Here is a 12,663-nt window from a genome sequence, read left to right as displayed (position 1 = left end):
CCAACGTTGGACAGTCCATCTAGCTCCAGTGTAGCTACCTTGTGGCACCCAACTACCTGCACCACAACCCTGGATGTACGACGGAATTTGATTATTCACGTGTAAGACGGACGTGCGGAAAAGAGGCTCCATCGTATCCCAAAGTTTTAAAGTTTATATATTAGTGTCATAAGTAGGCCGATATTAACACTGCAATGAAGTGAAAATCTCCTAGTTGCCACACTCTGGCATCTGTTTGGGCACACTGAGGGAGAATTTAGCATGGCCAATGCACGTCTTTTGGAGTGTGGGAGGAAACTGGAGCACCCGGAGGAAACCCACGCAGGGAGAACGTGCAAACTCCGCACAGACGGTGACCCCAAGCCGGGAATCGAACCCGGGTCCCTGGCGCTAGTGAGGCCGTGGTGCTAACCCACCGTGCCGCCCAATAAGTTGACCTTAGGGAGGTCCGCGCAGGAGAGGAAGCCCGCCGCCTACCTGAGTCCAGAATATGGTTGTTGCGCAGGTCCATCAGTTGGATGGTGCAGTTGAACTTCAGGAGGTTGCCCAGCTGGGCCGAGTCCTGAAGTCCGTTCAGCTTGTTATCGGCCAGAAACAGCTCTCGCAGCGTCATGTTCATCTTCAACGCGGTTGCTGCCGGGAGGAAGGGACAGGCACACGATAAGAACAACAAACAAAGAACAAAGAACAATACAGCACAGGAACAGGCCCTTCGGCCCTCCAAGCCCGCGCCGCTCCCCGGTCCAGGATTGAATCCTGAATCCAGGATCCCCGCCCAATTTTCCAGCCTATCTACATCCTAATATCCTATCCACCGAGCTGTCCCTCACAGCTACGATGCTTTGTTCATCACAACCTATTAACTCACCCCCACCCCCCCATTCCAGACCATGTGATCTCCAGGGAGAGGCGAAAACCCAGAGTGAAAACCCCAGGGCCAATATGAGGAAAAAAAAAATCTGGGAAATTCCTCTCCGACCCCCTGTGGCGATCGAAACGAGTCCAGGAGATCACACTGGCCCTGATCAGAAAATGCTTCCCAACCCTATTCATTTCCACTTCTGCTTTACGAACACCATCTGAATTCCCTGCCCCCGAGACAGGTTCCCAACTATCCGCAGTCTCGCTCTGTACTGGCACCAGCAAGATGATCATAGAATGAAGCCTTGAAACGAGAAACAAAGAACAATTAGCCCGCGCCGCTCCCTGGTCCAAACTAGACCACTCTTTTGTATCCCTCCATTCCCACTCCGTTCATATAGCTGTCTAGATAAGTCTTAAACGTTCCCAGTGTGTCCGCCTCCACCACCTTGCCCGGCAACACATTCCAGGCCCCCACGACCCTCTGTGTAAAATATGTCCTTCTGATATCTGTGTTAAACCTCCCCCCCTTCACCTTGAACCTATGACCCCTCGTGAACGTCACCACCGACCCGGGGAAAAGCTTCCCACCGTTCACCCTATCTATGCCTTTCATAATTTTATACACCTCTATTAAGTCTCCCCTCATCCTCCGTCTTTCCAAGGAGAACAACCCCAGTTTCCCCAATCTCTCCTCATAACCAAGCCCCTCCATACCAGGCAACATCCTGGTAAACCTCCTCTGTACTCTCTCCAAAGCCTCCACGTCCTTCTGGTAGTGTGGCGACCAGAACTGGACGCAGTATTCCAAATGCAGCCGAACCAACGTTCTATACATCTGCAACATCAGACCCCAACTTTTATACTCTATGCCCCGTCCTAGGCATATGGCAAGCATGCCATATGCCTTCTTCACCACCTTCTCCACCTGTGACGTCACCTTCAAAGATCTGTAGACTTGCACACCCAGGTCCCTCTGCGTCTCTACACCCTTTATGGTTCTTCCATTTATCGTGTAGCTCCTCCCTACATTATTCCCACCAAAATGCATCACTTCGCATTTATCAGGATTGAACTCCATCTGCCATTTCTTTGCCCAAATTTCCAGCCTATCTATATCCTTCTGTAGCCTCTGACAACGTTCCTCACTATCTGCAAGTCCTGCCAGTTTTGTGTCGTCCGCAAACTTACTGATCACCCCAGTTACTCCTTCTTCCAGATCATTTATATAAATCACAAACAGCAGAGGTCCCAATACAGAGCCCTGCGGAACACCACTAGTCACAGGCCTCCAGCTGGAAAAAGACCCTTCCACTACCACCCTCTGTCTTCTATGACCAAGCCAGTTCTCCACCCATCTAGCCACCTCCCCCTTTATCCCCATAAGACATGGGATGTGCACGCGCCGGGGTGGCACGCTGCCCCCATCACACCCGCACCAGCTTTCACCACTCTGCCTCTCGAAGGCCATGAAGTGAAACACTTGGCTTCAATTTTCTAGACGTCTGGGCTTTCATTTCATGAGGGAAGGGCGAGTTTTGTTTCCTGTGGAATAAGAACAACCTAATCCTCTCAAGATTGTGAGGAGAATACGTTCGGGGAAGAGAGTTTATTACGGACTAGAGGAGATAGTTAAAACATGGCAGAGACACGAGGAAGTCAAGGTAAAACGATAGGCTCCCAATCTAATGATCCCTGCTGTTGAGTGAGTACAAGGCCAGTATTGCGTGGAGGTCAAGTGAGGACAGGGCTAAACTCAGTTGTGATAATCCTCAGAACGTAAAAGCCTCTCGACACTTGTCCGGTATCTGAGCCGGATGCAAGTAGACCTGACAAGGTTTGAACCCTAGGTTATGCTGGGCTGACTTCAACTGGGGCAGTGACCTCAATGGCCACTGGCTAGGGAGCAGAGCAGTATATAACAAGCTAGGGCTCCTGCTTGTGACCTTTGCACCTTGTGGCAACATTCGGCGAGAGAGGCTCCGTTACAATACCACTCCCCCAGCGGGTCTCAGGACTCAGATGTTTGGACACCCCCAGCCTTTACTGGCTAGGGTTACACGTGAAAAGTGACCACTGGAGGATAACAGGCCTGTACCCGAGCAAAGGCCTGGATCGGCAGATGAGGGGAGAAAACGATCAGGAAACCAAAGGTAAGCAAGGCAAAATAATTCTGTTGAGGTTCTCAGAAATAACCATTAATCAACAGAACCCGTGGGCGGCACGGTGGCCCAGTGGTTAGCACTGTTGCCTCACAGCGCCAGGGACCAGGGTTCGATTCCCGGCTTGGGTCACAGTCTGTGTGGAGTCTGCACGTTCTCCGTGTGTTTCCTCCCACAGTCCAAAGACGTGCGGGTTAGGTGGATTAGCCGTGCTAAATTGCCCCTTAGTGTCAGGGGGACTAGCTAGGGTAAATGTATGGGGATAGGGCCTGGGTGGGATTGTGATTGGTGCAGACTCGATGGGCTGAATGGCCTCCTTCTGAAGGGATTCTACGAATGAATGATAGATCGCAAAAAATGAACTGCTCACCAATCAGCCTCGGTCACACAGCAGTTTTAACTTAATCCTTAACTTTAAATTTAGCAGCCATATAAATACTCGTGTCAGGAAACCTGAAGCAGCATCAAATGACTTTATTCACTCCCCGAGGGGCACAGGGATCAGTTTGTCGCCATACTATTGTTGCCCGGCTGAAATGGAGCATTGAGTGTGTTCTCAGTATGACAATCGCCACCAGTTAGCCCTCTGGAGCTGATCACTGTGTATCTCAGTCTGTTTTAATAGTTTCAGAATCATTTACAAAGCTTCAGTTTCCCGTTGCCTCCTCAGTACGCCAATATAACCAAAGGAGGTAGCACTCACCGATTAGTTAAAGTGAGGAGTTTAGGTCCCTGTCCAAAACCTGAGCAGATAATGTCGGCTGGAATTTCAGTGCACTACTGCGAGAGTGCTGCACTGTCACAAGTGCGGTCCTTGGGTGAGATCACAGTTCCAGTGGATATTAAAGATTCCATGGTACTATACAAAGGAGAACAGGGAGCTCTCCTTTGGTGCTGACTGACTCCCACACTCCAAAGATGTGCGGGTCAGGTGGATTGGCCATGCTAAATTGCTCCTTAGTGTCAGGGGGGGGACGAGCTAGGTAAATGCATAGGGTTACGGGGATAGGGCCTGGGTGGGATTGTGGCCGGTGCAGACTCGATGGGCCGAATGGCCTCGTTCTGCACTGTAGGATTCTGTGATTCTTCCCTCAATCGTTGGTTAAAAACTAATCATTCATCTCAATACTGTTGGAGAAGGAATTCTTGAGCTCCATATAGTTGTATTGTAGATACATGAACAGGCAAGGAATAGAGGGATATGCACCACGTAGAGGCAGAAGGTCTTTAGTTTAGAAAGGCGCCATGTGTCGGCACAGGTTTGATGGGCTGAAGGACCCGTTGCTGCGCTGTACTGTTCTTTGTTCTAGTCATTAATTTTTAAAGTAATTCTTTTATATAAAAAGTGCTCTGAGGTGCTTTATTGGACGTTATATAGGCACAAAGTTTTCCTTCATTAAAACATTAGCTGATGGTATAAGGACTAGGGAACACGGGTTAAAGCTTCTGGGCAAGAGGTTCACCAGACTGATCCCAGGGATGAAGGGGTTGACGTATGAGGAGAGATTAAACAGTTTGGGCTTGTACTCGCTGGAGTCTAGAAGGATGAGAGGGGATCTGATCGAGGTATATAAAATTCTAAAGTAAATGTAGACCAAGTGTTCCCCCCTGTGGGGCAATCACGAACAAGAGGTCACAGGGTATAGGTCGCGAGGCGGTAGATTTAAAATGGAGATGAGGAGGAACTACTTCTCGCAGAGGGGGGTGAATTTGTGGAACTCGCTGCCCCATCGCGCGGTGGAGTCTGAATCATTGAACGGTTTCAAGGAGGTAAGATATATTTCTGATTAAAAATGGGACAAAGGGATATGGGGAGCAGGTGGGGAGGTGGATTTGAGACCAGGGGGAGATCAGCCATGATCTGATTGAATGGCGGAGCAGACTCGAAGGGTTGAATTTGCCCACTTCTGCTCCTAATTCCTATGTAAAGTTTATTTATTAGTCACAAGTAGTCTTTACAGTAACACTGCAATGAAAAATGTAGATGCAAGAGGGGTTTTTTTTACTCAGCGAGTGGGTAATGATCAGGAACTCTCTGACTGTGAGGGTGGCGTAGACGATCAGGAGGAAATTGGATGGGCACTTGAGAAAAATAAAATTACCTTTGGGGGGACATTTGATGGGGAATGGAACTGACTGGATTGCTCTACACCGAGCCAGCATGGACTGATGGACCATTATGACTCTAAAACCCAGGAGATCAAGACTCCACCTCCCAGTGCAAACTGTAAAACCTCTTACCCAAGAGCATGAGCGGCCGCCCAGATAGGCTGGCGTTTTCCAGATGCAGTACCACCAGGCTGCTGCTGATCCTTAAAGCGCGGGCCACAAAGGGTGCAGAGTGATCGAGCAGAGGTGTGTTCCTTGCATCCAGGTACTGCAGGCAGCTGGTCTGCAACAGAGGAGAACAACATTCACCAAGAGGAGGGGGCTGACGAGGACTGTTTACCACATCGAGGGTGCATGGCCACACTCACATAATGCCAGCGCACTGCAAATGCTTAGGCACAGGATAATAGAACTCCCTTACGCAACCAACCTGAACTTCCCCACTCCAAGAGTTCAGGAAGAATTAATTCCATTCACCCCCAGGTTTAATCATCCACCACTGTGGCCTGTAATCCTCAGTGGAATCGTAGAATCCCGACAGAGCAGGAAGCGGCCATTCAGCCCATCGCGCCTGCACCAACAACAATCAAACCCAGGCCCGATCCATGTCACCCCACGATTACCCTGCTAATCCCTCTGACGCTAAGGGCAATTTGCATAGCCAATCCCCCTAACCCACAACATCTTTGGACTGTGGGAGGAAACCGGAGCACCCGGAGGAAACCCACGCAGACATGGGGAGAACGTGCAGACTCCACACAGTCACCCAAGGCTGGAGCTGAACCCGGGTCCCTGGCGCTGTGAGGCAGCAGTGCTAACCACTGTGCCACCCTGTACTACAGTATTTATCTTATTTATTTATCAACCAAGTCATATGGGATGCACTCAATGGTTTAACTGAAGCAAATTTAATGTTAAGGCCCCAGATACAGTTCTCTCACTGCCCGATTTGACCGTGATGCAGCAGGCAGTTCAATAACCTGTGTGTGCAATCTCTGTTGGATTTCTTTTGAGCGGCAGCATGGATGATTGTAATGGATGTTGGGGAAGTGTGACGGTTCAGTGAGTAGCTTCAAGAACCGGGGAGGGGGTGGGGGGAGGAAGATTTAAGTTCAACGAATTGGCCCAACAAGCCACACAGTTCTACCAAATCATTACAGAAAGAGCATGGACTGCGGGGGGGGTGGGGTCGAGAAGGCAACTCACCACTATCTCCTGGAGAGCCATGAGGGATGGGCAATAAATACCAATCTTGCCACGTGACGCTTAATGCTCCAAGAATGAATTTCCACAAAGTACAAAGGATATCTGGTTCTGTGCTACATCAGGTGATGCCAGCATCCACGAGGTCGCTGAAGGTGAATTCATCTCCACAGAAGGCTGTGGAGGCCAGGTCATTGGGCGTGTTTAAGACAGAGGTGGATAGGTTCTGGATTGGTAAGGGTTACAGGGACAAGGTGGGAGAATGGGGTTGAGAAATATATCAGCAATGAGCGAATGGCGGAGCAGACTCGATGGGCCGAATGGCCTAATTTCTGCTCCTATATCCTTATGGTGAACGCGATGAGGGTTTAGAAGAATGAGGGCTAATCGAATTGAAACATGCCAGATTCTGAAGAGGCTCGATAGGGTAGATAGAGACTTTTCCTGCTGGTTGGGAAATCTAAAAGAGGCTGATCATTTAGGACCGAGGTGACTGAGGGATTGAGGACGGAGGGCAGCACGGTGGCACAGTGGTTAGCGCTGCCGCCTCACAGCGCCAGGGATCCTGGTTCAATTCCGGCCTCGGGTCACTGTCTGTGTGGAGTTTACACATTCTCCCCGTGTCTGCGTGGGTTTCCTCCGGGTGCTCCACTTTCCTCCCACAGTCCAAAGATGTGCGGGGTTAGGTGGATTGGCCATGTTAAATTGCCGCTTAGTGTCCAAAGATGTGCGGGTTAGGTCGATTGGCCATGCTGAATTGCCCCTTAGTGTCAGGGGGATTAGCAGGGTAAATAGGTGAGGTTACGGGGAATAGGGCCTGGGTGGGATTGTGGTCGGCACAAGTGCGATGGGCTGAATGGCCTCCTTCTGCACTGTAGGGATTCTATGACTCTATGAGATGAGGAGACATCGCTTCACTCAAAGGGTTGTGAATCTGTGGAATCCCAGAGGGATTCACCGTTGAAGGTTGGGGTTGACAGATTTTTAATCTTTGAGGGCATCAAGGGATAAGAGGAGCGAGCGGGGTTGAAGCCCATTGTCAGAACGATCATACTGAATGGCGGAGCACGCTCGACAGGCTGTCTGGTCTATTCCTGCCCCTATTTCTTGTGAGTGCTGCGGCCTCGACCCTCACGGGGGGGGGGGGGGGGGGGAGACAGCAAAGCCAAAGACACCCCCAGCGGCCAGATGATACAATGAGGATCCACGCTCTTACCTTCCTCATCATGTGAGCTGCAGCCTGCCAACCTCGAGTGCCGATGTGTTTGTTAAATGAGATGTTGAGCTGCGTGGCTGACTCATAATATTCTATCATATCGAACAAGGCTGACGCACCCTGGGGGAACAAAACAGTCAGTGAACTTGGCTTGGGCAGTCGGAACAACTTATGACAAAACAAAACCTTCTGTTGGGAGGTTCTGAAGCTACCTATATTCACACACAGACCTGCCCTCTGCAGGCAAAAGGAACATGTCCAGGCATTATCTTAGAAATCATAGAAACCCTACAGTACAGAAAGAGGCCATTCGGCCCATCGAGTCTGCACCGACCACAATCCCACCCAGGCCCTACCCCCATATCCCTACATATTTTACCCACTAATCCCTCTAACCTACGCAGCTCAGGACACACTAAGGGGCAATTTTTAGCATGGCCAATCAACCTAACCCCGCACATCGTTGAACTGTGGGAGGAAACCGGAGCACCCGGAGGAAACCCACGCAGACACGAGGAGAATGTGCAAACTCCACACAGACAGCGACCCGAGCCGGGAATCGAACCCAGGTCCCTGGAGCTGTGAAGCAACAGTGCTAACCCTTGTGCTACCGTGCCGCCTTTTTTTGAATTAAATAAAAACCTGGGGGACAATTGGTGCATTCTCCATGGCAATCCCTCTACCAGAGTCAACTTGCCAACCAACCAATACCCTTGCTTCATGCAGAACAAATTGTTGCTCCCTTTGAAATTTGGCATTCTTGCATTTGTCCTAATGAGTGCAAAAATGAAAAGCTTCAGCATCATGCCCTTTTTTTTTAAGCAGTACTCAGGTATGGAAGTGCAAATACTGAGACACTCACTGTACATTATTGGGGCAATGCTTACGAACATAACAGACTGCCCCGGCCGTTTGTGAGGATACACTTACTAGTATTGAGGACGTGGTTCTGGTGAGGGGTTGGACCAGAAACATGAACTTGCATAGAGTCATAGAGATATGCAGCATGGAAACAGGCCCTTCGGCCCAACTCGTCCATGCCGACCAGGTTTCCTAAACTGGACTAGTCCCATTTGCCTGTGTTTGGTCCATGTCCCTTTAAACCTTTCCTCATCCATGTTCCCGCCCAAATGTCTTTTCAATGTTATAATTGTACCCGCTTCCACCGCCTCCTCTGGCAGCCCATTCCATAATCGCACCACCCTCTGCGTGAAAAAGCTGCCCCTCAGTGCCCTTTCCCCTCTCACCTTTAACCTATGCCCTCTATAGTTTTGGACTTCCCTATCCGGGGAAAAGACCTTGACCGTATCTATGCCCCTCATGATTTTAAAAACCATTTTCCTCTGACTTGTGCTGCTGATTTTATTCCAGATGAGCCTAACTCTGGCCTTGCTCACTGCCTATCGGGGCTCGAAAGCATTGCAGTAACGATTAGCTGCTGGCTGGACAATGGGTTTCCCTTTGTGGTGCATGGGCCAACACAGCTAAGAACCAGGTACTGTCCATTGTGTCACCACTCAGCTGGAATCTCTAAGAGAGTACAAGGGGGTGACAGTATTCAGAAGCACGAAGACAGCGTTTTTATCCAGCTAATGAGACAGGGATCCATCCAAACTGGCTGTGGCATAAACAATAATACCAAGATATGTGTTGCTTAAATTGGAACTAATCCAAATGTGGAGCTCGGCTGAAACCCGACCTCAAATATGCAGCGTAGCCATGGCAGTCATGTATAATGCATCTGGGAAGACAACATTCAAAATGTCAGCCATATACATGCGAAAATATTTAAACAGCTCACATCTTCATCCAGGTTTGTTGCTTCCAGATCCACCAGCTTAAACTGGACACGCTTGAAAACCTCCTCCAAGGCCTCCGAGGCTTTGTAGTCCAGTTTCTCACCTGCAAGGAAAGGAGAAACTCCCTTTTAATAACCACAAGGGTTTAACGGACGGATAGGGCATGTCCTTTTTCTGTTCAGACATCCATCGCGTTAATCTAATCTGTAACATGTTTGCTGACCAAAGTTGAGAGCTTTTCATTTGCTGCCTTTTTTCTAACTTTGCTTTCTGATTATTTTGTGGCCTCCCGGGCTCCAGTTACCCTCCGCTACGCCCTCATAGGAGCACAAACTTTATTTGAATGGCAAACAGGGCGTCCAAACCCAATCCCCTTGTCTGTGCATTAATGTGAAATCTGAGATTCAGAGATGTTTATTCACCAAAAGGTATTACGGAGGGATATGGGGGTGGGTACGTGACGTTAGGTCGCAGGTCAGCCATAAGGATTGATGGCCTAAATGGTCTCTTTCCGTGATTCAGTCTTGGGATGTGGGTGTCGCTGGCTAGGCCAGCAAGGGCGGCACGGTAGCACAGTGGTTAGCACTGCTGCTTCACAGCTCCAGGGTCCTGGGTTCGATTCCCGGCTCAGGTCACTGTCTGTGTGGAGTTTGCACATTCTCCTCGTGTCTGCGTGGGTTTCCTCCGGGTGCTCCGGTTTCCTCCCACAGTCCAAAGATGTGCGGGTTAGGTTGATTGGCCAGGTTAAAAAATTGCCCCTTAGAGTCCTGGGATGTGTAGGTTAGAGGGATTAGCGGGTAAAATATGTGGGGGTAGGGCCTGGGTGGGATTGTGGTCGGTGCAGACTCGATGGGCCGAATGGCCTCCTTCTGCACTGTAGGGTTTCTATGATTCTATGATTTACTGCTCACCCCTAATTGCCCTCGAGAAGGTGGTGGTGAGCCGCCTTCTTGAACCACTGCAGTTTGTGGGGTGTAGATGCACCCACAGTGTTGTTAGGGAGGGACTTCCATTGATAGTGAAGGAACGGCAATATATTTCCAAGTCTGGATGGTGTGTGGCTTGAAGGGAGCTTGCAGGTGGTGGTGTTCCTCATGTGTCTGCTGCCCTTGTCCTTCCAGGTGGTAGTAGGTGAAGGAGCCTTGGCGAATTGTTGTTCCTGTGCTCCCACTGGGTGTCACTGCACAGTAAATCAGCAGAGGAAACCTCGACTGATCAGTCTTGGTCAATCCAGAGGCACTGGGACACCAAATTAACTTTGTACGGAGCTCTGGAGGAGCCAACCATTCAGCCCATCGAGCCTGTTCCAGCATTCAACAGGATCATGGTTGATATGATTGTGGTCTCAACTCCACCTTCCTGTCTGCTCCCCAATAACCCTCGACACTCGTCTCGATCCAAACTCTGTCTTACTCAGTGAGAATACATTCAATGACCCAGCCTCCCCTGCTGGGGAAAAGAATTCTAAGGGTTAATGATCCTCAGAAAGAAATGCTCCCATTTCCAGCTTAAAATGGAGATCTTTTATTCTTAAACTGGCCTCCCTAGTTTTAGTCTCCCCCACAAGTGGAAACATCCTCCTGGTTTCCCACTCTATCAAGTCCCCTCCGGATTTCAAATGTTTCAATAAAATCACCTCTCATTCTTCTAAACTCCAAGTAGTGTTCATCGGATTATAGAATCCCTACAGTGCAGAAGGAGGCCATTCGGCCCATCGAGCCTGCACCGACAACAATCCCACCCAGGCCCTATCCCCGTAACCCCACGTATTTATCCTGCTAATCCCCCGAACACGAAGGGGTAATTTAGCACAGCCAATCCACCTAACCCGCACATCTTTGGACTGTGAGAGGAAACCGGAGCACCCGGACGAAACCCACGCAGACACGGGGAGAACGTGCAAACTCCATACAGACAGTGACCCAAGGAATCAAACCCGGGTCCCTGGCGCTGTGAGGCAGCGGTGCTAACCACTGTGCCATTGTATTGGCCTGACCTGTCCAACTGTTCTTCACAAGATAAGCCCTTCATCCCAATGAGTCAAGCGAACCTTCTCTGAACTGCTTTTAATGGAATTATATCCTTTTTCAACCAAGGAGACCAAAACTCTACACAGTACTCCAGAAGTGGTCTGCAAACTCCAGCCATCAATCCTCTTCCATAGATCTTGCTGTTAACAGGGTATCTTCTTCATTGTGGCCCATCAGACAGTCAGACTACCAGCGTGCTTCACTGATGAAGGTGACCGCCAGGAGAATAATTGCAACTCAGTGCCACAAAGGATATCACGATGAAGAAGAAAGTCTATCTTCCACCACAGTGCAAGGCTTCAACATGTTTTCTGACAACCATTTCGGTAAAGGTTCTTTTAAAAACCAAACGGAACACTGTAGTTAATTTCAGAAACAAAGCCAATGACTCCTCCCAGTGTCTCTGCGGGCACTAATCGGTTTGATAATGAGCAGCTCAGGATCTTATGGGTGGCACGGTGGTTAGCACTGCTGCTGGGACCCAGGTTCGATTCCTGGCTTGGGTCACTGTGCGGAGTCTGCACGTTATCCCCGTGGGTTTCCTCCCACAGATGGAAAGATGTGCTGGTTAGGTGCCAAATTCTCCCTCAGTGTAACCCGAACAGGCGCCGGAGTGTGGCGACTAGGGGATTTTCACAGTAACTTCATTTCAGCGTTAATGTAAGCCTACTTGCGACACTAATAAATAAACTTTAAGCCAGAGACATCAGTGGCCCTAAGAAGAGTTCCTGTCTGTGAGAAGTTCCGAATCCAGCTGTGAGCTGCACTTCAGCGAGTTCTGGGCTAGGGAAAGTGGAAACAAGTCAGAGCTCCCGATCTGATTACCTATCAATAAGCTTGCTAGCATGTGTGAACGTAGGTGTGGTTTCAGGATCGGAATCAGGTTTGATGCTTCCTACAGTGGAATAGCCGACTGAAATGTAGGGTTCGCTCACAAGGAAGCTAACACTGGAGATTGAGGGCAGGAGAAGGACAGCAGGCCGAATGACTTTGCCTCTCATGATGGCAGGAGCATGCCTCCTGGGAGAGGCAAGCGAAGCAGAGAAAAGGAAGTCAGGTCGATTAGGAGATGAATAGTCTGGAAAAATTCCTCTCCGATGAACACCACCAATCATGGAGACGGGGCGTTATCCATAAAAATATTCTCTGTGCAATCTCTACCTGAGTCAAGAACCGGGTAAGTGGATTCAGCTCCCTCTTTATAGAATCCCTACATGCAGAATAAGCCATTCGGCCCATCGAGTCTGCACCGACACTCTGACAGACTATCCCACCCGGGTCCT

The 12,663-nt window shown here is 49.6% G+C and overlaps 1 protein-coding gene across 1 annotated transcript in view; it reads right to left on the bottom strand.

Annotated features, from left to right (window-relative positions):
* The window catches only part of LOC144511442 (uncharacterized), a 69,905-nt gene that overhangs the window by 22,269 nt on the left and 34,973 nt on the right, over positions 1–12,663 (bottom strand). Inside the window, exons 4-7 of the mRNA XM_078241800.1 lie at positions 9,353–9,453; positions 7,552–7,671; positions 5,265–5,415; positions 478–633 (exon numbers count right to left, since the gene is read on the bottom strand). Coding sequence (XP_078097926.1) covers positions 478–633; positions 5,265–5,415; positions 7,552–7,671; positions 9,353–9,453 — 528 coding nt within the window. The remainder of the gene's footprint in view (positions 1–477; positions 634–5,264; positions 5,416–7,551; positions 7,672–9,352; positions 9,454–12,663) is intronic.

This window comes from Mustelus asterias, chromosome 24 (genome assembly GCF_964213995.1).
Source record: "Mustelus asterias chromosome 24, sMusAst1.hap1.1, whole genome shotgun sequence".
Classification (NCBI taxonomy): domain Eukaryota; kingdom Metazoa; phylum Chordata; class Chondrichthyes; order Carcharhiniformes; family Triakidae; genus Mustelus; species Mustelus asterias.
Note: the sequence above shows the minus strand (reverse complement) of the source record. Positions and strands in the feature narration are given on the sequence as shown.